The sequence below is a fragment of the Podarcis liolepis genome (genome assembly GCF_965112155.1).
Source record: "Podarcis liolepis genome assembly, chromosome: 2".
Taxonomy (NCBI): domain Eukaryota; kingdom Metazoa; phylum Chordata; class Lepidosauria; order Squamata; family Lacertidae; genus Podarcis; species Podarcis liolepis.
This window is the reverse complement of record NC_139555.1, coordinates 115,681,647-115,705,745: the sequence shown is the minus strand read 5'-3', so window position 1 is coordinate 115,705,745 and position 24,099 is coordinate 115,681,647. Positions and strand designations below refer to the sequence as shown.

At 47.2% G+C, this 24,099-nt stretch overlaps 4 protein-coding genes across 8 annotated transcripts in view; 1 reads left to right on the top strand and 3 right to left on the bottom strand.

Moving 5' to 3' along the window:
- The window catches only part of LOC310701289 (uncharacterized protein), a 229,835-nt gene that overhangs the window by 58,667 nt on the left and 147,069 nt on the right, over positions 1–24,099 (bottom strand). The gene's annotated exons all lie outside the window — the stretch shown is intronic.
- On the bottom strand, positions 955–23,916 carry LOC310701274 (uncharacterized protein). 3 transcript variants are annotated; one of them, XM_083491928.1, is made up of 6 exons: positions 23,040–23,916; positions 14,493–14,574; positions 8,470–9,574; positions 7,365–7,506; positions 4,517–5,689; positions 955–2,256 (listed from the first exon to the last, which is right to left on the bottom strand). In XM_083491928.1, the coding sequence occupies exons 3-5, from the start codon at positions 9,256–9,258 to the stop codon at positions 4,518–4,520; spliced, it is 2,103 nt and encodes a 700-aa protein (XP_083348054.1). In that variant the 5' UTR covers positions 9,259–9,574; positions 14,493–14,574; positions 23,040–23,916; the 3' UTR covers positions 955–2,256; position 4,517. The 3 variants fall into 3 exon arrangements, with proteins under 3 accessions (XP_083348054.1, XP_083348052.1, XP_083348053.1); XM_083491926.1 differs by lacking the exon at positions 23,040–23,916 and having other exon boundaries at positions 14,493–15,004; XM_083491927.1 differs by lacking the exons at positions 14,493–14,574; positions 23,040–23,916 and adding an exon at positions 10,891–10,949 and having other exon boundaries at positions 1,946–2,256.
- LOC310701554 (uncharacterized protein) lies at positions 12,584–20,966 on the top strand. Of its 3 annotated transcripts, XM_083492644.1 has the most exons (5): positions 12,584–12,782; positions 16,862–16,944; positions 18,399–19,141; positions 19,377–19,479; positions 20,101–20,966. In XM_083492644.1, the coding sequence occupies exons 2-5, from the start codon at positions 16,923–16,925 to the stop codon at positions 20,796–20,798; spliced, it is 1,566 nt and encodes a 521-aa protein (XP_083348770.1). In that variant the 5' UTR covers positions 12,584–12,782; positions 16,862–16,922; the 3' UTR covers positions 20,799–20,966. The 3 variants fall into 3 exon arrangements, with proteins under 3 accessions (XP_083348770.1, XP_083348771.1, XP_083348769.1); XM_083492645.1 differs by lacking the exon at positions 12,584–12,782 and having other exon boundaries at positions 16,441–16,944; positions 18,402–19,141; XM_083492643.1 differs by lacking the exon at positions 12,584–12,782 and having other exon boundaries at positions 16,441–16,944.
- Positions 21,878–24,099, bottom strand: part of LOC310699271 (uncharacterized protein) — a 65,555-nt gene continuing 63,333 nt past the window's right edge. Inside the window, 1 exon segment of the mRNA XM_083486893.1 lies at positions 21,878–24,032. Coding sequence (XP_083343019.1) covers positions 23,515–24,032 — 518 coding nt within the window. The 3' untranslated portion in view covers positions 21,878–23,514.

The window sequence follows — 24,099 nt, the reverse complement described above, 5'->3', positions numbered from 1 at the left end:
TATTTTTGTGGAAAAACGGCTCCCTTACACCTAGGTTTCTGTGGTTGAGGCCTTGTCACCTGAGAGAGCCGTGTCCAACCCACCCCAGATTCTTCTGTTGTAATAAACGAGTTAAAGTAAAGGTAAAGGGTAAAGGGACCCCTGGACCACTAGGTCCAGTCGTGGCCGACTCTGGGGTTGCGGCGCTCATCTCGCTTTATTGGCCGAGGGAGCCGGCGTACAGCTTCCAGGTCATGTGGCCAGCATGACTAAGCCGTCTCTGGCGAACCAGAGCAGCGCACGGAAACGCCGTTTACCTTCCCGCTGGAGCGGTACCTATTTATCTACTTGCACTTTGACGTGCTTTCAAACTGTTAGGTTGGCAGGAGCACAGAGAGAGGAACGGGAGCTCACCCCGTCGCGGGGATTCAAACTGCCGACCTTCTGATCGGCAAGTCCTATGCTCTGTGGTTTAACCCACAGCGCCACCCACGTCCCTAATAAACGAGTTAGTATAGTTTACGGCTTTCACACCCACCCCACATTCCCCATTCCTGTCTCTTTTCCACGTATTATCGGATTGTGATGTTGGCTTAGATGGTGGGTTTAGATCCCCTCCTTTACTACAGACACCCCCAAACAACCCTGGGAAGTGTAGTTTGTTAAGGATGCTGAGAATTGTGAGGCGGCCCCTACTTCTCTCACATAACTACAGTTCCCAGAGTAGTTTAACAGACAATCCCTCTTCACAGGGAACTATGTAGCTCTGTGTGGGCAATGGGGAGGGGTTTTTTCTAAGGCTTTCAGCACCCTTGAAACTACACTTCCCATGGTTCTTAGGGAGAAGATGTACCTGTTTAAAGTGGTATGATACTGGTTTAAATGTAACGTGCAGACAGGGCCCCAGTCTTAAGCAAGACACACAGGAGAAAGTGAATCAGATCCACCCACCCTCACACAAAAAACCTGACTAACTTTTTTTAATAATAAAAAACAAACATTTTATTTAATTTTTTTGAAAAGAGCAGGAAATTTTAAGTAACCAAAGAAGAACAAAGCAAAGGCAGTAGATTCCTTCTGAGCAGGTTCCGTAATCCTTAAGAAAGCAGCAACTCTGAGGAAACGTTCTGTCCAAAATCAAACCAGTTTTTTCTTACTTGATCCACCCCCCTGAGCTACTCTGCATTGGGAGGGGGGCCAGAATAGCCCCACTGCAAAGCCAAGGGGACACAAAGGAAACAACCCCTCCCTGCTGTTGACTATCAGCAACTACTCTCGCAGGTAAACTGCTCATAAACAGGGGGCTCCATATAGTTATCGTTACCTCTTGTGGTGAGCTCAGGTGCTGAATGCTCACAGCATTTATTCAAAAACGGGTCACCGAGAAACAAGAAGGGAGGTATTAGCATGCTCAGAGGGAACACCAAGGTTTTGCAGAAATACGAAAAAAGACCCCCTAACCCCGCAATATTAAAAAACCCAGAACAGCCCAATAAGGACTGAGCATGCTCAGTGGCAACCAAGTGCTATGTGTTTGTTCGGAAGAGGGGAATGGAATGGAATATCCTAGGAGAGGGCATCACGGGCTGGCTGGCTGGCTGCAGTGCTGAATGTGAACATTCAAAAGGTCTTGTATACCTTGAAAAATAGCCCATCCTCCAGGAATATATCAAAACCCACTTTTACACCACCACCAATTATTTTGATCTGGCTCACAAATAATTCCACCTCTACTGCCAACTATCCCTTTGGGTTGAAGGAACATCAAAAACACCAAAATGAGCAAGAACCTAATCCCACCCCCCCACCCCATACAAAAGTAACCACCCCCATTGCCAGCAGCTATAAAGCCCATTTACACAACCTAATCCTATGTAGGTTTACTCCAGAGTAATTCCCCGCTGTGTTCAGCTAAGTGCACACAGGATTACAGCTACATAGGTCTACAAATGCCTAACTCATCCGCCTCCAACTCTTCCTTCTATTTATTTATTTTTCCAAACAGCACACAAATGGCATAAAGAGATGCATACTTTTCAAAAAGGCATGAGGAAGATGAAGTACATCCACAGGGGAGCAAAGAAGGGGAGATAACTATAAGCACAAGGGGGAAAGGAACCAGAGAGCAGAGAATTCATTCGGCCAAGCAGCAAGTCATTCGATTTCCACTTGGACGGAAACTCCGCTCCACAAGCAGAGAGATGATCAGGTTCCAATTCAGTTTGACAACAGCATCCTTTAGAGGTCTCTACTCTTCAGTTTTCTTCAGATCCAGCCCTGCATAAGAATGCATTTCTTTTAAAAGCGTGTATACATCCTTGTTGCTTTTGTCTTTACCCAAACCCACAAACCCCCTCTTTCCGAACTTGTATTTGGTCGCATCGACACCATGCACTTAAAAGCACAAAACAATCCCAGGAACTGTAGCTCACCTCCTGCCCCAAAGAGGTACAATTCCCTCCCACCTCCTTCCCCAAGCCTAGCTAGTGCTCTCCCAGTTCTGGGAAGGTGAGAAAGCTTTAGGGCAGGGGTCAGCAAACTTTTTCAGCAGGGGGCCGGTCCACTGACCCTCAGACCTTGTGGGGGGCCGGACTATATTTTGGAAAAATAAATTTAAATGAATGAATTCCTATGCCCCACAAATAACCCAGAGATGCATTTTAAATAAAAGCACACATTCTACTCATGTATAGACACACTGATTCCCGGACCGTCCACTGGCCGGATTTAGAAGGCGATTGGGTCAGATCCAGCCCCTGGGCCTTAGTTTGCCTACCCATGCTTTAGGGTAAGGTTACCAGACATCCCCGTTTCCCAGGGACAAGTCCCTGGATTTACAAATCAATCCCCTGACAAAATCCATTGAAGTTGAAAAGTGCCCCGGATTTATTGAAAAAAATCTGGTAACCTTGTCAGAAGGCCCTGTCAGAGCCTTCATACCTTCTTCCCAAAGTTGGGCACCTCCTTACCTGGGCTTTGCAGTGCCTCCTTCACAAAGGCTTTGGGAAGACAGTGTGAGGATTGGGGCAGGGGGCAAATTTAGGCCTCGCACAGGGAGCCATAGAACCCAAATCCGCCACTGCCTCAAGAAACCAGCACCTGTAGGATTCCCTGGGGTGGGGAATGTGCTTTAAAAATATGGTGTTGATGGTGACCTTTTTGTTTTTCAAAACACATCAGGCCTTTCTTCTACCAAGTCGGGTAATTTGTCTCCCTCGGTCAGTGTTATCCACTCTTGTCTGGCAGCAGATCTCAGGGCAGACTTTATCACTAGCAACCTAGTTTTCAATGCTAGCTGCCTAGTCCTTTTAATACAGGGAATGGCAGGGACTGAACCTGACGGCGAAGTCGGAGCTCTACTACTGAGTGGTAAGGATGGGTAGAAGACTGTAGATCAGGATCTAGTGATAGATGGCTAGGCGATTTGCTGATGGTTCCATAGATGAATTTAGGGTTAGTTCTCAGTTATGGGATAAACCTGGGTCAGGGCTGCATAGGATGAAAACGATGCTCTGTGTTTGTTTTAAAGGCCTGCACATGGAAAACTAGTATGGCACAGAGAGAGGGTGGGATTCAAGTAAGTCGCATGCAAGGAATGAGGTTTATTCGTGCAGCAGACTTTGCAAAGGGTTTGCAGCCAGGTTTATACAGTGGTACCTTGGGTTACATACGCTTCAGGTTACAGACTCAGCTAACCCAGAAATAGTGCTTCAGGTTAATAACTTTGCTTCAGGATGAGAACAGAAATTGTGTCCCGGCGGTGCGGCAGCAGCAGCGGGAGGCCCCATTAGCTAAAGTGGTGCTTCAGGTTAAGAACAGTTTCAGGTTAAGTACGGACCTCCGGAACAAATTAAGTACTTAACTCGAGGTACCACTGTAATTTCAATGGAGAGAGGGGAGTTTTTAAGTTGAAACTGGGGAGCAGGGTTGGGGAGTTGAAGGTGCCTGAGTAATTCTCTGGGGGTCTGATCATAGCTGTCAAGCGTCCCTTATTTGGCGGGACAGTCCCTTATCCCAGTGCCATGTCCCGCTGCTGTCCCTTATTGATGATGTCCCTTAAATAAGCTACTGAAGGTAATGGGACCTCTTCTATGTCCAGCTGTGCTTTGTCAACAACAAATTGTTGCTGTTTTTGTGTGTTGAATATATGCTATATGGTAATTTATGGACCTAATACATATCTAAAGCCATTTGCACGCAACAAAATATGCATTTTATCAAAGTAATTGTTGATCCTTTATTTTGGCTGCTGATCCCTTATTTTTGAGGCAGCTGGTCCCTTATTTTCAAATCTGCAAGTTGACAGCTATGGGTCTGATAGAACATTTGAGAGCAAAGGGGAGGGAGTCACAAGGTTAAATAAAGGAAAGAGGGAATAAAAAAGCTGGCGGACACAAATGAAATATGCAAAAGGTCACAGGCCAACAATCTGCATGAAGTACATGTTGCCTGGGTGTCAGGTCATTTCTCCCAATAAGAGTATTTGTACGGACTTTTACAACTCAATTCAATTCAGTTCTTCAATTCAATTGCTTACCTCACAGGGTTCTTGTGATGATATAAGATGGGTGCAAAAAGACGTCGTCAGATGGAAGCTCTTCTTCGGTTTTGATCGTTTCTGGAGATTCTTTCCTCGGTCCGTGGATTTTCTGATGGCTAACAAGGTGTGTCCTGCGATTGAACCTTTTCCCACAGTCAGGGCATCCGTAGGGTCTCTCTCCAGTGTGGATTCTCTGATGACTGATAAGGTTTGTGCTGCGATTGAACTTCTTCCCGCAATCTGTGCATTCAAACGGCTTCTCCCCCGTGTGGATTTTCTGGTGCATCTTAAGGCCTGACCGGCGGCAAAAGCTTTCGCCACAATCTGAGCACGTGTACAACTCCCTGGCTGTGTGAATGCTCTGATGTCTAATGAGGTGCTTGTTCCGGCTGAAACTTTCGCCGCACTCAGAACATTTGAACGTCTTCTCCCCCGTGTGATTTTTCTGGTGCCTAATGTAAGTCGATCGATCGCAAAAGCTTTTGCTGCAGAGCAGGCATTTGTACGGTTTCTCGCCCGTGTGGCTTCTCTGGTGCGTTATGAGATGGTGGCTCTGGCTGAAGCTTTTCCCACATGCGGTGCATTTGTACGGCCTGTCTCCAGTGTGAAGCCTCTCGTGTCTCACCAGACTCGACTTGTCGCAAAACTGTTTGCTGCAGGAGGAGCACGAGTATGGCTTCTCACCCGTGTGCATTCTCTGATGTGAAATAAGGTTTGAGTTCCGACTGAACCCCTTCCCGCAGTCCAAGCATTTGAACGGCTTCACTCCCGCATGGATTTTGCTGTGGTTATTGAGATGTGAGCTCCGCCGGAAGTTTTTGCCGCAGTCTGCACATTCGTACGGCTTCTCCCGGCCATGGACTCTTATATGCATGATGAAGCCAGCTCTGGAGATAAACACTTTGCCACAATCGGAGCAGTCATAGAGTTCCTGCCCCGAGTTGTTCCTCTGATGTCTGTTGAGGCCGTGGAACAATCTATCACTTGGCCTCTTTAATTTTGGGGTTTCCTGTTCGGCTGTCGTTTCACCCTCCGGCGCAACGGATTCATTCCTATGCTCCTCTGTTCCGTATTCCTTTGGCTCCGTTGGTTTTGAAATTGTCTCCTCAAAGTCCTGGCAGTTCTCTCCTTCTAGTGGCATCCCGTCATTTTCATCCTGACCTTCGTCACCTAATATTAATATAAGAATAATGAAAACCATTATTCTTCCTATATCTGATTTTCAGGTTGCGAGTGGCATTGCTGATGTAGCCAAAACACAGGATTTGGGGTGGTGTGAGGGAAGAACTAAGCTACCTGCAATGCGATTGGTCAGTTAGTTAAATATTTTTATTTGTTTGCTATGCCCCTGGCAGAACGACTCCATTCACACAGAAGAGGGTGTGTGGAACCCCGAGATTTGCAGAAGTGCACAAAAATAATCTGGTGAAGAAAACCCTAAAAGGGGGAGGGGGACCCACAAAACAGTCGATGGAGAGATGAACTTGCTCACTGGCCATAGAATACTGATTGACGTTTTAGGGGAGGAGGGGCAGCTGTGGGACAGCAAACCAGGAGAGGGAATGGGCTGAAGTGGCTGGAATCCTGAAAAGAGGCAATCCATGGTGTAACACGTTGTTGCAGGTCCTGCATGCCATAATTACAATAAGCATTTATGCACGAACATGGAAGCAGTGGAGGCTGGTGCCCATTGGAGCTGGTAGGGCGGAAAGCAGACCAACAGAATCAATGACAGGCGGGGACAATAAATTCCAGCTGTATCTCCAGCCTCCTCCCTCCCTCTCTGCTGAGTTCCACAAGTGCCAACCCCAAGGAAGAAGCTGACAGGCAGTGCCAACAGCTGGGGTGGCTGTAAGTTTAAAAGATTAAAAAAAAAGTCATCTGGCAAAGGAAAACTTGAATTTGATGGTAAACCTGGGCCATATCTGATTTTCAACATTGGCGATATATCGCCAGCTAAACATTGTGATCTATTGATATAGGACAGGGGTTAGCAAACTTTTTCAGCAGGGGGTCAGTCCACTGGCCCTCAGACCTTGTGAGGGGCCGGACTATATGGGGGGGGGGGGAAATGAACGAATTCCTATGCCCCACAAATAACCCAGAGATGCATTTTAAATAAAAGGACACATTCTACTCATGTAAAAACATGCTGATTCCCGGACTGTCTGCAGGCCGGATTTAGAAGGTGATTGGGTCAGATCCGGCCCCCGGGCCTTAGTTTGCCTACCCATGATATAGGACAATGTCTGGAGGTGGAGGTGATTTTCAACTTTGTGATATATCACCAGCTAAACATCTTGATATATCAATATATCCCAATGTCTGAAATAAGGATGGAGCTACGTAAAGGCATTGGCTGGCTTCGCAGTTTTCCCCACATTGCAATTTTTGCACAACACACAGACATAATTCGCAATATATTGCCAGGTCAATAACTAAGCCCATATCACGATATGGACTTCAAACTGGTTTTGAGTGACATATCAATATATCGCCCTGCCCTAGTTGTTGGGGCAGCGCCTCATTTATCTAACAGATCCACTGGGTAGAACCTGTTTTATACCAGGCCAAATTATTTGTGCATTGAGCCCAGCATGTTCTGCTTTGTATGTTCTCTGTAACCTTTCAAAGAAGGTTTCCTTGTCAGCTGGTACTCAATCCTTTTTGATTTGGAAGATGCTAGGAATCGAACCTGTGAACTTAGGTGGTGGAACATGTGCTCAGCTATGGCAACACCCACCCGTCTCCAGAGCAAAATGGCATATGTAACAGAAGTTTTGAAAAGGAAACAAGAGCAAGATAAGCAAGTGTACAACTTGCTTCCAGTGCAACTCATCCTTGCCTAGCACACTGGCTTCTTCTTCTTCCTCCTCCTCATCTTCCCCTTCCTCCTTGACCTCCCTGTAGAGCTGCCTGAGGGTCAGATCCATCGAAGAACCTTCTCCCGCAGAGAAATTCATAGCAGCCTCCTCTTTCATTCCCACCTGAAACAACGGGAGAGAATTTCAGTACAAGATGGCTCAGGGGTGGGGCACATAAGACGAGTCCTGCTGGATCACACCAACATCCTATTTCCTGCCATGGCCAGTCAGAGGCTTATGGGAAGCCCACAAGCAGGTCTGAAAGTCAACAGCCCTCCCCAAGACGGAGATGTATATACTGCATTCACCTATCGTGGCTAAAGAGCCATTGGTAAGCTCACTCGCTACAAATTCCTCATCCCCTTTTAAAGCTGTCTGAGCAGGTGGCTGTCACCTCATCTTGTGGCAGCGAGTTCCATAAGCTCACCCACACATTTTGCTTGAAGTAGTGTGGTTTCCTGCCCACCCCACTCCATGTCCTGAATCTACTCATCATCAATCTCACTGGAGGATATTTCCCACCCCAATCACCCTGCTGCAAAGTCTAGCACTGCAAAGAACAAAAACATTTCTGTCTCCTCCTCTACTTTATGCATGAATGCTGTAAATCTTGCTCATGTCTCTACCCACTTTTGTTGCATCTTCCCCCCTCCGGAAGCAAAAAAGCCTTTCCTTATAAGAAAAGTGCTCCATGGGACATTTTTGCTTGACCTTGTTTGCATCTCTCCCAGTCACACAAAGCGACTATTACCAGAATGACTCATCCCGTAAGCCAGGGAAAGACTGGCGGGCTGGATCCTGACCTACTCCTGCCAATCACCTGACGCCAAAACAATGTCAGGTGACCTGTTTGGCTTTGCAGGTACTGATTGGCAACTGATTTTTCAGTGCTTGCTGCTGTGATCATCTGTGCTTGCAAAGGCACAGGGCTCAAATGGCCCGGCAAGACAACCTGGGAGGCTTAAGTAGCCCCAATTAGGCCCACGGACCCCAGGTTCCCCACTACTGCCGCCAGCTAAGTACCACAGCTTGCAATATCCTACCACCAATAGCACAGCCTGCTCAGGACCGTTGAGAAGAAAATACCTGTTGGTCTTGCCTCTGAGCCTCTCGCTGCCTCAGGAGAAAATGCTCAGCAAGGGCCACAGCGTGGAAGCAGCTCTCTGAATCGCGTTCTCGGATCCAGCTCAGCATTTCTGGGGGCAGGATGGCCAAGAATTGCTCCAGAATCACCAGCTCCAGGATCTCCTCTTTGGTGTGCCTCTCTGGCATGAGCCACTGGTGGCAAAACTTCCGGAGTTGACAGTAGGCCTCCCACGGCCCCTCGGCTTCTTCATAGCCAAACTGCCGGAAGCGCTGGCGCTGGCATTCGGGACTGATGGACTCTGTGGCCTCGGCCTCGCTTGCCTGCTCGTCACTGCTCCCACTGTCGCTTTTCACACTTTGGGCCTCTTGGGCTGTCCGGGTGCGTCCCAACCCAAGCTGGGGCCTTGTCCTGCCTTTAGCCCACCGGCTGGTGGACGCTGCTCCTTCGGAGTGGGAAAGGGAATCCTTAACATCGTCCGTCAATCCTGTCTCTTCCAGTTCCAGGTCTCCCTGCCCTGACAGAGGGGACTCTGAGGCATCTGGGTAGTCCTGCCACTGCCTGTCCCACTGCCGGGACGACGGTCCTTCGCCAACTTCCTGTTTAATGCCTTGCGGCGATGCTGCAACAATAACAGTCTCCACCTCGGAGGCCAGGGAGGTCTCCCCGGTTCTTTGCAGCCCTCTCCTGGATCCACGTTCTCGCCTCTCCATTTTTATTTCTGGCTTCACGTGCTGGTCAAACTCATGAAGGTCCAGGGGCGAAAATTCTGCTGCCTTCTCTGTCGTCATTTTCCACCCACAACCACCCTCTCTCTCTCTTTTTTAGTAAGCGACGATCCTAGCTAAGCTCTGTCCCTCCATCCCCTTTCAGGCCGACGTAGTGGAAAGCTTCTTTGCTTCGTAACTGCAATTACAGCAAGGTGGCAGCAAGTCAAGGCAGAACTCCAGCCATGATAAGAGTTTCTGTGAACAGCCCTAAGACCTCCGGGTATGGGGGGGTATATAAATTCAATAAACAACAATAATAATGATGACAATAAGCAGACCCCAAGAGCTCAGTCCGATGCAAATCTTCCTCAGACGTCTTCGCTCGTCTGTGGCTGCCCTGAAGGACAAAAAGCACAAACAACAAGTGAGGCAACCAGGAGAACATTGCTCTTCTCCCTAGTAAGAAGTGTATTTTTTTTTGTTTTTTTACAAGTGGAACCTGCAGCAAAAAATGGTGCATTGTGTTCTCACCTCCAAAGAGAAAGGCTGCTTTTCAGGCTTCCAGTTAGCTGGGACACTTCATTTCATTCTCCAATCCCACTTACTCCCCGCTCCCTCCGACAGTATATTCTTGTACATCAGCAAACATGGATAGGTCAGTTGGTTTAGAGTGTGATGCTGGTAATGCCAAGGTTGCAGGTTCAATCCCTGTGTGGGACAGCTGCATATTCCTGCACTGCAGAGGGTTGGGCTTAGCTGATCCTCAGGGTCGCTTCTCCTATGATTCTATTATTTGGATTCCTGCAATCCTGGCTATACCTCCCTCTGTTTCTACGCAACCCCATTGTGGCTTAAAAGTTGTCAGCGCTCAACATGTGAGCGCATTATTACAAGGAGTGATTTATTTTAGTGCATTCATTTCCCACTGTTTCAAGGCTGTGTACAGAGTTGTGATCCCCACTCAATTACCCTAGAACAGGGGGCAGAAACCTTTTTCAGCTGTGGGCTGGTCCACCATCCCTCAGACCTTGTGGTGGGCCAGACTATATTTTGGAGGGGGAAAACGAACAAATTCCTATGCCCCACAAATAACCCAGAGATGCATTTTAAATAAAAGGACACATTCTACTCATGTAAAAACAGATTGAGGCCAGATTGAGAAGGCGATTGGGCCGGATCCAGCCCCCGGGCCTTAGGTTGCCTACCCCTGCCCTAGAACAAGCCAGGATTTTTTTTAAAAGCTTGATGCAAGAATGGCACCAAAGTAGACATCAGGTGAGTGCATTTTATAATTAAGATGCCACCACCAGAAATTCAGTTTCTATGGTAACACACGGGAAGTCTTGAATCCAAGTACAGTGGTACCTCGGGCTACAGATGCTTCAGGTTACAGACTCTGCTAACCCAGAAATAGTACCTCGGGTTAAGAACTTTGCTTCAGGATGAGAACAGAAATCGCATGGCGGTGGTGTGGCGGAAGCAAGACGCCCCATTAGCTAAAGTGGTACCTCAGGTTAAGAACGAACCTCCAGAACGAATTAAGTTCTTAACGCGAGGTACCACTGTACTAACCAAGTACTGACCCTGCTTAGCTTCCAAGATCAGGCAAGACGGAGCTTGCTCAGGTGAAAACACGAGCAGGCACATGCGGAGCATTCTGTCACCAAGCCGTGAAGAGCAACATTAGGGGAGAGGTGTTTCCAGCTACCCCACCTCCTGTCTTGGAAGACTTGCAAGGTGCTGTAGGAGGAGAGGGACTCTGAGTGAAAGGCGGGATATCAAATCCAAACTCTTCTTCTTCTTCTTCTTCTTCTTCTTCTGAGCAACTGAGCCCTGGGATCATCATCCGAGGTGCTTCTTCGTGTGCCTCCTCCACAAGAGGCCTGGAGGGTGGCAACATGAAAACGGCCTTTTTTGTGGTGGCTCCCCATTTGTGGAATGCTCTCTCCCTTAGGTGGCAGGCAAAAACATTTCTCTATAACCAGGCCTTTGGCTGATTTACATTATATGGCCTTTTAAATGTGTTTGTGGGAGGGGGTGCTATTAGTTTGTTTTTGTTTCATTATGTCTTTTGTATTCATATTTTGTAATTTTTTTGTTGGGAATTGCCCTGTGATCTTTGAATGTAGGGCAGCATACAATTTTAATAAATGAATGAATAAATAAATAAAAATAACATCATGGGAAAGGTGTTTCTAGGACCAAGGTGAAACTGTCAAGCTTCCTTGTTAACTTTGCTGTTGGATATTACGCTATCTTCTTATATTTATAGTACTGAAATGTTGCCGTTGTTTCGTATGTTGCTGTATTTGATATTGTGTTGTTGTTTTATTGTGCAGCTTTGTAACTGTTTTGCAGTGCTTGGCTTTGAAATACATCTCCGCTTTATGTGTTGTAAGCCGCTTTGAGCAATTTGGGGGGGGGGGCTGGGGGGTGGAAAAGCAGCATACAAATAAAACACTGAATGAATGAAGAGCTTTAAAGGTTAAAACCAGCACTTTGAACTGAGCGTGGGAACACATGGGGAGTCAGTGGCAAGGAGTACCATAGCTCAGCTTCCCTCAAGTTACCGTAAATACAGACATTTTCTCTAGGGATATTGTGGAGTCTGCTGAACAAAATGGAAATGGCTTTATCTATTATTTCCCCCCCTTCTAACACCCACATGCCTCTCAAAGTACTATATTTTCCTGTTCTCTTACTGATGAATGGAGGAATTAGAATCTATATGCCTCAATAGCCGCCCCCCACTCAGAAATTGCTCTGTAAGCAGTCTAGCCATCTGTATGCATGCCTTCTCAGAAAATGCAGGAATTAATCTACCTATTTGTTGAAACTTGTGTAATAGAGCTTTGCACGTGCTCTTGTGCCCTGGAAGTTGTTTTTATACAGAAAGTGGCTCTGATCAGAAATGAGAGAAGCCCAACAACCCCCACTTTTGAGTTTGCTACAAAATGCTGTGTAAGCTGGCTATTTAAGAAAGTCAGTCACAAGATGTCTGGTGTCTGTTTCTAAACTTGCACAGGTCAGCTGTATGGGCAAGAAACCAGCACAGGCTGGCAGATGCAGACAGGACAGGAGCGGGGTGGGGTGGGGGAGAGACTAGAAAGTTCTTACAGTGGTACCTCGGGTTACAGATGCTTCAGGTTACATACGCTTCTGGTTACAGCCTCCGCTAACCCAGAAGTAGTACCTCGGGTTAAGAACTTTACCTCAGGATGAGAACAGAAATCGTGCGGCGGCAGTGGGAAGCCCCATTAGCTAAAATGGTACCTCAGGTTAAGAACAGTTTCAGGTTAAGAACGGACCTCTGGAACGAATTACGGTAAGTTCTTAACCCTGTACTTTGCAGTTTGGGCGAACAAGGAGTGGGGAGGGGAGAAGCTAATCTGTTATTCTGCCTGCTTGAGTAAAGTTCCTCTTTTTTGCCTGCTCGTTTGTAACTCACTATAAGAAGGGCCCTTAAACGGATTCGGGGCCTCAGTCTTTGAGAGATATCTCACTGGGGTCACCTGCACAGGTCAATAAATGCTAACCTTCCTTGGAAAGTTCCAGTGTCTGTCGTCATTGACTGGAGATTCCTGCAACATTTCCACACTCAGCAGGTACCTTATTCTCCCACCCGACCTCAAGCTGGCAATTTCTTTTTTCTTTTTCCTCCCCCCTAGAGTTTTTACGTTTATCCCTTCTTCCAAAAACACCTTTATTCTCTTATCCCATTATAGTCCCAGTTTTTTAAGAAACTGTGGTAATGAATATCAACTTTCCTTTGTAGGAGAATGTACTTCAAATAATACTAGCCCTTGGTGCTGTGGGTTAAACCACAGAGCTTAGGACTTGCCAATCAGAAGGTTGGCAGTTCGAATCCCTGCGACGGGGTGAGCTCCTGTTGCTCAGTCCCTGCTCCTGCCAACCTAGCAGTTCAAAAGCACATCAAAGTGCAAGCAGATAAATAGGTACCGCTCCGGCGGGAAAGTAAATGGCGTTTCCGTGCGCTGCTCTAGTTCGTAAGAAGCGGCTTAGTTGTGCTGGCCACATGAACCGGAAGCTGTATGCCGGCTGCCTCGGCCAATAAAGCGAGATGAGCGCCGCAACCCCCGAGTTGTCTGCGATAGGACCTAATGGTCAGGGGTCCCTTTACCTTTACCTCCTCTGGCCTCCTCTCAGAAGATGGAGGCCTTACATCTCTAAACACACAAGGCTTCCTTGTCATCTTTGCTCAGGAAACGAGGAACTACTGGTCCTGGCTTGAGCTTTCGCCACAGCACTGGCCCAATTTAGAGGCAACAGCATTGCTAGGAGATATGGCAGGCATGTGAAAAGCCCTCCAGCCAGGCTGTGGTATGGAAGCCCACCTGAAAGGAGGCCCAAGGCCCACTGGTGGCTTACGAGCCCATTCTTTGAGATGCAGCACTTTTAAGCGATTTCAATTTAATATTGTATTTATATTGTTGTAGTCCATTCCAGTGACCTGCTTGTGAAGGCCAGATAAAGTACTACTAGCAAATAAACACAGTGTAATAAATAAGATTATCACCGCTCTTTGTTAGTGGGTAAAGGGAAAGTAAGAACTTCCGGTATGCGTTTAAGTGGAGTTTGATATGAAACCAAAACCTCGTTGGCTCTAATGTCTTCCAAATGCCTGAGTTACATCCTGCTGGGATTATTGTAACACATTCTGGGTGGGGCCGCCATTGCGAAATGCTCAGAAATTTCAACGGGATCAAAGAGCTGCAGAGAGATTGCTGACCGGGGATGGTTAAAAATAGTGTATGACACCCTTGTTACAACCGGGCCATTCAAAGTGCTGGTTGTGACCTGTAAAGTCCTATACAAGATGGGTCCTTGGCATCTGAAAAACTGCATTGCTTCGTATGAACCTGCCTGATCTCTGGGATCTTGGTGGGAACCTATTCTCCCAGGGACACTTGCTGAGGGTGCAGGGCAGATCCTTCTTGGTGTTGGCACCCAGATTATGGAACTCCCTCCCTGGAGAGGTTAGACTGCCTCCCTCCTTGTCCTTCCACCAGCAAGTTAAGACTTTATCCTCCCAAACGACTTTGGGGGAACTGACTGCTTTTCAGTGAAAGGGCTGACGCCCTGCTTCTCTTATTGCAATTATTTGTCTGAGATTTTATTTCCCTCCTCCCCACAGCATGGATTTTCACCGCGCTAATTACATTGCACACCCAGCTGTTGAATGGAAGTGCGGAAGGAGAGCGCAAATTATGGGATGTCGAGGCCCCCTCCCCCTCTTCCCCCGCCTGCAGCTTTTCTGCTCCCCAAGAACCAGGCAAACCCGCCTTCCAACTTACCGGTCCCGGGCGAGGCCTCCTTCCAGCTCCTCCCAATGGAAGCTGCGATGACAGGGGCTCTTGGCAGGGAAGCTGCAGTTTCCTAGCAAACACAATCAGGCATGCATTTTAACAAAAAGCAACAGAACAGCTTGCAAATTTGCAAGGGGAGAAAGAAGAAGAAAGAGGCGGCGACCACCAGCTCCGGAAGATTGCATTCGGCAGGAAGGAAGATTCTCCTCCTCCCTCCCCAAACCCTCTTCCTCTCTAGCCATCTGAACTGCGCTGATTTAACCATTAGAGAACCACGGGGCGCTTTCATGAACTATGCATTTTTATTTCTATTTTTTTAAAGAGAAGGTTCGGCATTAAAATGGCATGTGCTCTGCCTGGTGGGGTGGGGAACCTGACGTCTTTCCTGCAAGGCTGTATTAATCTGAAAGGGGCCGGGGGCTGGCGGGGGTCACGCTGGCCTTTCCGCCCCTTTCCTTCGATGAAAGAGAATATCCTTTGTTTGAAAAGGGGCCCTGAAAGGGTTAAGTGAAGAGAGAGAGCGCACCAATTTCCTAGATAGGCTTTCCTAGATAGGTCATGGAACGGCGTTGGATTCCTCTTCCGGCCCCTCCCCTTTGGCTGGAAGAGGGGGAGGGGGGATGTTGCAGCAGTTGAAAGGCAGCTGTCAGCTGTCACGGACCTCGTTCTTTGTAGCGGAATTGCAATTGCTGCGCCAGTTTTTCTTTTTTAGCAGCAAATATAATTAAACTTGAGATAATCACAGCCTATTTTCTGCCTGTTTACAGTGGTTGTTTCTAATGATTTAGGTGGCGTCCTTTGGCAGGCTCACCTGGGGTTAAAAACTCACCGAATAAAGTGGTGAAAATATGAAATAAATATGCTTAGGATTGCGCCCCTGGTTTGTAGTGACTGTTCCCGAGATGAGTGAGGATGGGAGCAGGAGTCCCAACAACAACTTGAGGCCCATAGAATCAGCCAGTGCTCCCCCCCCAGGGGGCACTTAAGGGTACGCAGTACTAGCACATCTCTCTCTCTCTTTGGTTGTTAAAATGTGTAGCACTTACTGTAACAACCTCATAGTGAGCACCAGCACCTGTTTTTCTAGGGGGGAAAACACTGGGTTCAGCATTCCTGCTTTATGCTGATTTAAACATTGCTGTTTTTCACCTTGCGTTTCCCAGATTGTACTTCCCTTTTCATTTTTTTTATTTTAGTTTTTTATTTTTATTGGATTATGATTTAATATGTTAATTGGATGTTTTTTATTGGAAAATTAATAAACACTCTAACAAAAAGAAGAAGTACATTTCAATGATTTCTGTGGTGTTCATTCCCCAGAAACTTTGAATAGCATTGAAGCTGTGATGCTATTCTTTTTTTCCCTTTTCATTTTGATACATATTTTAATGATTTTTTTTTTAATTATGTGAGCAGCCTGGAGAGGACCTTCCTGGAAAAGGGCTAGGTATACTGTGCAATAGAATCAATGGGGGAACCGTGTTTGTGTGTTAAAGTGGCCCTTCACACCCCCTTTCTGGCCCTGCTTCACACCCACCCTGAGTGTTTTTACTTAGCTAGAGGAGGGGTGTTGGTTGTGGAAAGTAGCTTTCTGCACAAAGGCAAAATTTCAATGACTTGCACCCCCCTTTTTTCTCTGGCCCCTGCTGACATGTGCCCCCACCCCAGAAGGGAATGTGGCGCTCAGGGTGAAACAAGCAGTGGTGTAGCGTGGGTTGTCAGCACCCGGGGCAAGGCAAGTAATTTGCGCGCCCTAATCCGTGGATTTGCGCCCCCTAACCCTAACCCCCAGATGTTGCGCCCGGTGCGGCCGGCCCCCCCTGCACCCCCCACGCTACGCCTCTGGAAACAAATTCTCTACCCCTGGAATGAATGAATGAATGAATGAATGAATGAATATGCTCACTTGCTTGGGAGAAAACACACTGGGACTTCTTAGTGAGTAAACATGCATTGACTTGGGTTGTAAGCAACACATGTATTCTCCCCACCCTCTTCTCATTTTATATCATTTGATTTAGGCATCTGGCCAGGAGTGTGGTTTTTTTGGGGGGGGTAGGGGCAGCAGCCCTAATTTTTACATTTAGTCATTTCATTGAAATCCAGCTCGCTTCTTCTGCAGAGATGCTCATGGGGTTAATTGCACAGAGCTCTGTTGCCTAGAGAGGACCAGGGAATGTCTGTGCATTGCATGTATGTGTGTGAAAAGGAGACAGAATGAGAGTTTTTAAAAGATGAAGCTACTTTCCTGCACTGCTGCACAGAGAGCTAAAAAGAAAGAGGCAACCAACCCCCTTCCTGTCCTGCTGTTATTTCCTTCCTGGTTATTTAAAATAATAATAAACTTCCCCTTTTAGGAGCATATGCTATCCTTGGTGATACTGGAGGATTGTAAATACAGTATTCCCAGAAGGTGCTATGCAAAAGCTACATGGAGCAGGTGAGTTTAAGCAGGGAAGTGGATTCAGGGGAAGGAGGGATAAAAGCAGAAGGGGCAGGCATCTGTGTGTGTCAGAAGGAAAGGAGGGTTCTTGCAGATGGCCATTGAGCCTGCTTTTGCAGGGAGGTTAGATAATGTTGGCTATTTGTTGAGCATTCCCTCTGATTATTTTTTTTGCAGGAAGCTTAGGTGTCTGCATACACTCTACATATTTATAGCACATTTCTCCCACCTGCCCTAAAGAATCTCGGGAACTGTAGTTTGTTAAGGATACTGGGGATTGTATCTCTGTGAGGGGTAAATTACAATTCCTGAGACTGAATTCATGGTATGTACATCAGTTATCCCACACTTTCCAATACATTTCAACCATCACTTTCCTGACCGCAAAAGTCTGATTTTGGGGTTTGTTTGCTGCACTACGGCAGCATCCAGGCTGTCACTATTTTCAGGTAGGTTTCAATCACATACCTTAAATTCAGCTTGTGCAATTACAGTTGATATCAATGAAGGAATATAAATCATTAACTTTTCAATTTCCTTTCCTCTGGTCGCCTCCAGATTATCTCTGTGTTGAACAACTCAGGGTGCACTTAGCAGAAAAGACTGCCTGCCTCTGCATAGGCCTGTAAGATCACTTAGATCATGCTGGGAAATTCTGTAAGGTCGCTTGTAGAGACCTATCCTTTTGCCAAAGTTTTCCTTGACCCGTAAGATCAAACATGTCCACACCATACCTTGGAAGCACCTAGAACTCCTCCAAAGAATTATGGGAACTGGAGTTTGTTGAAGGTGTTGGGAATTGTAGCTCTGTGAGGGGTAAACTGGAGTTCCCAAGATTCTTTGGCAGAAGCTATGCAAGGTATGGATCTGTACATTCCTGTTTTTATTTGTTTTGGTATGGGATTGTTTATTTATATAACACTTTTTAGCCTAAAGGCACCCTAAAGTCGTGAAGAAGATTAGTACGTATCAGTATAAAAGAAAATGCACAGTAAAAGTACAGTTCATAAAATGCACCGCTCAAAGCAATATTAACAGGATCTTCAACGGCCAACATCATGGGGTGGGAAGATGTTCCACTTAGAGCAGGTCAAAGGAAAGTCCTCTATTTTAGAAGCAGAGTTTTAACCTGTGTTGATACATAGAATCATTGAATTGTAGAGTTGGAAGGGACCCTGAGGGTCATCTAGTCCAACCCCCAGCAATGCAGGAATATGCAGCTGTCCCATACTGGGATCAAACATGCAACCTTGGCATTATCATCAGCACCATGCTCTCACCAACCAAGCTACCCAGTATTACTGGTTTTATGTTGTTGAATTTTTTTAAAATGTTGTTTATATTGTTTAAGGGTTTTAAAATCTTTAACCAGTTTATAAAATTTTTACATAAATAAAATCCCCCTTTTTCAAATCACGTGATAAAAAAGACTTTTCTTCTCTTCCTCCAAGAAGCAAAGCTAGGAACAAAAATGGAAAAGCAGGAAGCTTCAACAGGACCCGAGCCTGGGAACAAACCAAAAGGCAGAGGAAGAGATCCTTGTGTTGTCCAAGCTGAGACCACCCAGGAGCTCCTGACTGGGGTGGCCCCCCAACAAATCAAACAAGAGCCGGAAGAAGGCCGAGAATGGCGCTGGGAGGCCCAGTGGCAGGAGTTCTTGAAGACAGCCAAATCCTCTCACTCAGAGTGGCGGCACCTGCAGCTGCCCAGTCCCACCTTGGAGGAGAACTCAAAGTCTTCTCAGGCTCCCTTGAAGGGGACATCCAATGCCATCCTGCGGCCTATAGGGGCATGGCTGACTCAGACCCTGCCTGACCTCCTTGCAGAGGCCCAGCAGGCGTGTCGGAGCCTAGACTCCCCTCCAACGGTGAAGGTTGAAGAGGCTCTGGAGGGGGATGCAGCCAGGATGGAGATGCGGCGACAACACTTCAGGCAGCTGTCCTACCATGAGGCCAAGGGCCCCCGGGAGATCTGCAGGAAGCTCCAGGAGCTTTGCTGCCAGTGGCTGACTCCTGAGAAACACACCAAGGAGCAGATCTTAGATCTGCTGATCCTGGAGCAGTTCTTGACCATTATGCCTCGGGAGATGCAGAACTGGGTGAGGGAAAGGGGCCCAGGGACATGTGCTGAGGCGGCGGTCCTGGCCGAGGATTTTCTCTTGATACTTCATGAGTCGGAGAGACGGGAAGTAAAGGTATGAGGCGTATGAGGTGTTTTAGTCACTTTGAGGTGCCAATTGGAGTGGTGGCTGGGTTATTTGGGCAACTGGGCCTCACCAAGCTTGGTCTGTCCTCAGCCAGCTCCCAGATCCCTGGATCTGTCCAATGGGGAATCGAGTCCAGCATCCAACTAGATGGGAAGCCTTCACTGCTTGCCTACAGCCTAGAAACATATGCATGCTGTTGACTTCTCCCTTTCCTCCACTCCAGGTTCCCGGGCTCTTGGAAGAGACCCTTATTAATGCCTCCAAGTCAGAGCAAGATTTACCAGACTCTGCAAAGATGCAACTGTCCATGGAATTCACACCGCTGGGTAAGGATTGGTGTGCGCAAAACGGTCAGCTGCTGGAGCCCCTTTTCCACTGGTAGAAGAACGTAGGAAGCTGTCTTAACCTGAACCAGACCCACTGGCCAGTTTGGCTCAGTATTACCCACACTGACTGGCAGCAGCTCTGCAGGATTGCAGACAGGAGTGTTTCCCCAGCCTTTCCCAGAGATGCTGAGATGAAATCTAGCACTTTCTTCAAGCAAGGCAGATGCTCTGCCACTGAACAATGGCCCCTTCCCAAATGATGATAATGATTAATTTATACCCCGCCCATCTGGCTGGGTTTCCCCAGCCAGTCCGGGCTGCTTCCAGCACAGTAAAAACTTCCTGATACAAGGCTGCCTTCAGATGTCTTCTAAAAGTTGTGCAATTCTTTATCTCCTTGACATCTGATGTGAGGGCATTCCACAGGGAGGGTCTCGCTGTCAAGAAGGCCCTCTGCTTGGTTCCCTGTAACTTCACTTCTCACACTGAGGGAACTACCAGAAGGCCCTCGGAGCTGGACCTCAATGTCTGGGCTGAACGATAGGGGTGGAGACGCTCCTTCAGGTCTTTGCAGAAGCTCTGTCTCAGGCCCACAGATAATGATTCTCTGCTTATTCCTAGGAGTCCAAGACCCAGTGCTGGAGAATGAAGAGGAGCCCTTTCATGTGAAAAGTCCCGAGGCTGGAGATGTGGGATCCAGCGGAATATCCTTAGAAAGAGCCAAAGATAATGCCTTCCAGGCTCCCAAGTTAGAAAAGATCCCTGGAAACAATGGGGGACCAGAAAGGCACCAGGAAAGCTTTCTGTGGAAGATAGCACAGGAGGCCTTCCTCTGCGAAGGAAGTGGCCAGACTTTCCACAAAAACGTCGTCCGCGACAGGACGTGCCCACGAAACAGCATCGCCAGCACCGACTACGAGAAGAGCCTCTGCCAGAGCTTGGACCTCCTCAAGAACCAGAAGAAACGGCTGAGGAAGTTCAAATGCTCCTACTGCGGGGCCACGTCCAACATTCGAGCAAACATTGTCGCTCACGAGAGAATTCACACCGGCGAGAAGCCCTATGGCTGCTTAACCTGTGGCAAAAGCTTCAGCCGGAAGTCGACCCTCGTGCGGCACAAGAGGACCCACACGGGGGAGAAGCCGTACGAGTGCTCGGCGTGCGGGAAGAGCTTCAGCATCCGGTGTAACCTTTTGCGGCACGAGCGGGTCCACACGGGAGAGAAACCCTATCACTGCAAATGCTGCGGCCAGAGCTTCAGTCGGAGGCTCTTGCTTGTGATTCACGAGAGAACCCATGCAGGAGAGAAACATGTATAGAAGCTTGGAGTGTTGGCGGAGAGGTGTCACTCTTTCCCTTCCTCTTTCTCTCGCTCTCTTACATACAGGACACCAAGTTGGCAACCCCTGAAATATCTCTTGCAATACCTAGATCATCCACTGGGTGCCACTATTTCCCCTCTCACTGATAAACACAATTTCCACCAAGGGCTTTGTTTTCCTTTGCAACTTCTGGCAAGTATTAGCACAATACAGTAATATTGTGAAATATGATATAAATTTCCTGTATATATTACATTTATAAATATGGAAATCGACTACATTTTCCAAGGGGTGATGTGCTTCAAATGTGCAGTGTGTGTGCAGGCCTAGCCACAACGCACATTAGCTGACATTGTTCTTTCTTAGTCTAGCCTCCCTCACAGGGTTGTTGGGAGGATAAAATGGGGGGTGGGGGTGGAGAGAGAACAGTGTATGGCCTTTTTGGGTGGGCAGACTAAAAACTGAACAGATGAATAATACTAGTTCACATGGGCAAGTCAAACCACAGAATATATTGAAATCTGAACATCATTATTGTTTCTTTCCTTTCTGATGTTCACAAAGACTAGTGTGCACCTTCTGTCATATTCAGAGCGCTCAAATGATTTCTCGCCTCCGTTTGTTCTCCTCTGTACAAGTTCCCCCAAAGTTTAAGCATTTTACTCTTCTTATTTACATGAGGCTTTTGTCAAGGAAAGGGGATGCGGGTAGCGCTGTAGGTTAAAACACAGGGCCTAGGACTTGCCGATCAGAAGGTCGCCGGTTCGAATCCCCGTGACGGGGTGAGCTCCCATTGCTCAGTCCTTGCTCCTGCCAACCTAGCAGTTCAAAAGCATGTCAAAGTGCAAGTAGATAAATAGGTACCGCTCTGGCGGGAAGGTAAACCCAGAAGCGGCTTAGTCATGCTGGCCACATGACCTGGAAGCTGTACGCCGGCTCCCTCGGCCAATAAAGCAAGATGAGCGCCACAACCCCAGAGTCGGCCACGACTGGACCTAATGGTCAGGGGTCCCTTTACCTTTACCTTTGTCAAGGACATGCAAGCGTTTTTATTTTATAAAAAAGTTCCCTACTCCTAGGAGTTATTTTTTTTATTGTGGGGGAGCAGATGAATAGTAACAAGGGATGGTTGTAAACAAATGAAGTCACAAATATTTAAGCTGCATTGTTCCATAGCCTCTCTATTCTGCCGTTTCAGGCAGCGCGGAGCCTGCAGGCACTCTAGCCACAACGTCACTCCCAGGAGAGACGCCTGGCTTGGGCATGCTGCAGGCCCCGCAGTAAGCGCTGGCCCCCGCAGTGTGGCGCCCAGTGCCAGCCACGTTTCATTACGTTTGTTGACTGAACTGTGAGTTCAGCCGTGAGCCCATTTTTTTTAAAAAAAAATTAAAACTAATATTTTTGTCACTCCCCACAGGGATGACTCCCAGGGCGGTCCGCCCCCTAAGAGTTGGAAAGAATCCCCTCCCCCAAGAAATATGCTTTTATTCATTTGAATGATGAAGTTCACAGAAATCTTTTCTACCATTGCTCTCAATAAGCCTGTACTATGGAAAATGAAGTACAAATACTATCAACAAACATACAAAATACAAATTCAGTCAACTAAAAATAACCAGCATAAAGTAAGCTCCATAAGAAACAACACAAGATGAATAACAACAAGAAGATCCACACTAAAATCCAGCAAGAAGAAACACAAAAAAATTCTAAGAATTAGGATGTATTAAACTAGTATGATTAAAGTCTAGGAGAACAAGGAAGTTCACCTGGGGGAAAAATTTCTTCTTTGGGGAGTATCCCATAAATCGGAGGGGGGGGGGTTTACCACAGAGCATAGCTGTCAACTCTTCCCTTTTCTTGCGAGGAATCCTATTCGGAATAAGTGAATTTCCCTTTTTTTAAAAAAGGGAAACGTTGACAGCTATGCTGCAGAGGTCTCAATGTGAATTGTAGGGAGTGTGGTTCCTTCAAGAAACTGCTTGACTCCAGTTCCCATCATGCTGCAGCCTGACCCCTGGCCAAGCTGGCTAGGGCTGATGAGAGCAGGCGGCCAGAGACATCAGACATTTGTAAACTGCTTATTTTGCACAATCAAGCAATGTATACATTTAACAAAAAATAATAACAAATTGACTACTCATGATAAAGAGAACCTAGTTTACTGGAAAACATTAAGGCAGCAATCTTATGTGCAATTAGCTAGGAGGAAGTTATACTGAATTCGAGGAAATGTACCTTGTTAAGTGTGGACAGGAGAAACTGTGTTCACCAAATGGGCTGAGGATGGGGCCCTGCCTCTCTTCATTTCCTTCCTGTCTGAGGTCGAAAAAGCAATGAGCAACCACAACATCGTCGGAGGAGGGATTATTTTGTAGTGATCAACTCCTGTAGTCTAATAATATCCGCATCTAAATTGCTGGTGACGGTCTTGTGGGCAGGTGGAGAGGGAAAAATAGAACCCAGGACTGACAGTGATGGAAGCTGAACCCCTTTAAAAAATAGATTTCAGGGTACTGTTAAGTGTAAATGGCCTCCTTAAGAACTAAATGATAGTGGGGAATGGAATGAAAAAGCGAAACCCCTTTTTGCTATTTCTACCAATTGTGACTGAAGTGAATCCTCCCTCAACTGCTAATAAGTGTTTGCTTTATAGAGCAACCATTCCGGTCTGGAAAGAAACTCTGCCTGAGCGTGTGACGCAGTTGTCTCCTCAGGCAATTTTGAGGTGGGTTTTCTCTCCCCACAGATAGAAGAAAGGGAGGAGGGTCTCTCCAGAGAATGAGGCTCCTGAGAACATGTAGAGAGAGGCTCCTGAATCGGCGTTGAGAAAAGTCACTTCCCCTGCTTCATAATTCAGAAACACTTGGATCCTCTTGAGCTCCCCTCTCAAGAAGAGAAAAGGGACATCAGGCGGGTCAAAAGCCTTGTACTCTCCTCCCCACCTCCCCACAGCCCAGATCCCTTCCTCAGAACTTAAGTGAAAGGAGCCCTTTCTCCTCAGTGACTTCCTGGTGACCCCAACTGCCCATTCTCCCTCTCTTTCCACAATGACCTCCCAAAAATGCCTGCCTGCTGCAAATCCCTCCCTTCCCAGCACGGAAATAACTGTGTCGAATCTCTCGGGGTTGTCGGGCAGGTCTTGACGCGGGGCTCCCAACCTCACGCTTTTGCGATCCTCGGAGAGGGCAAGAATACGATTAGCCGTGTCTGGATCCAGAGTGACATTTGCTGTTTTGAGGGAAGGTGAGGAAAAGGGAAGAGAGGCAGAATGAGCTGAGACAGAGATGGACATCCT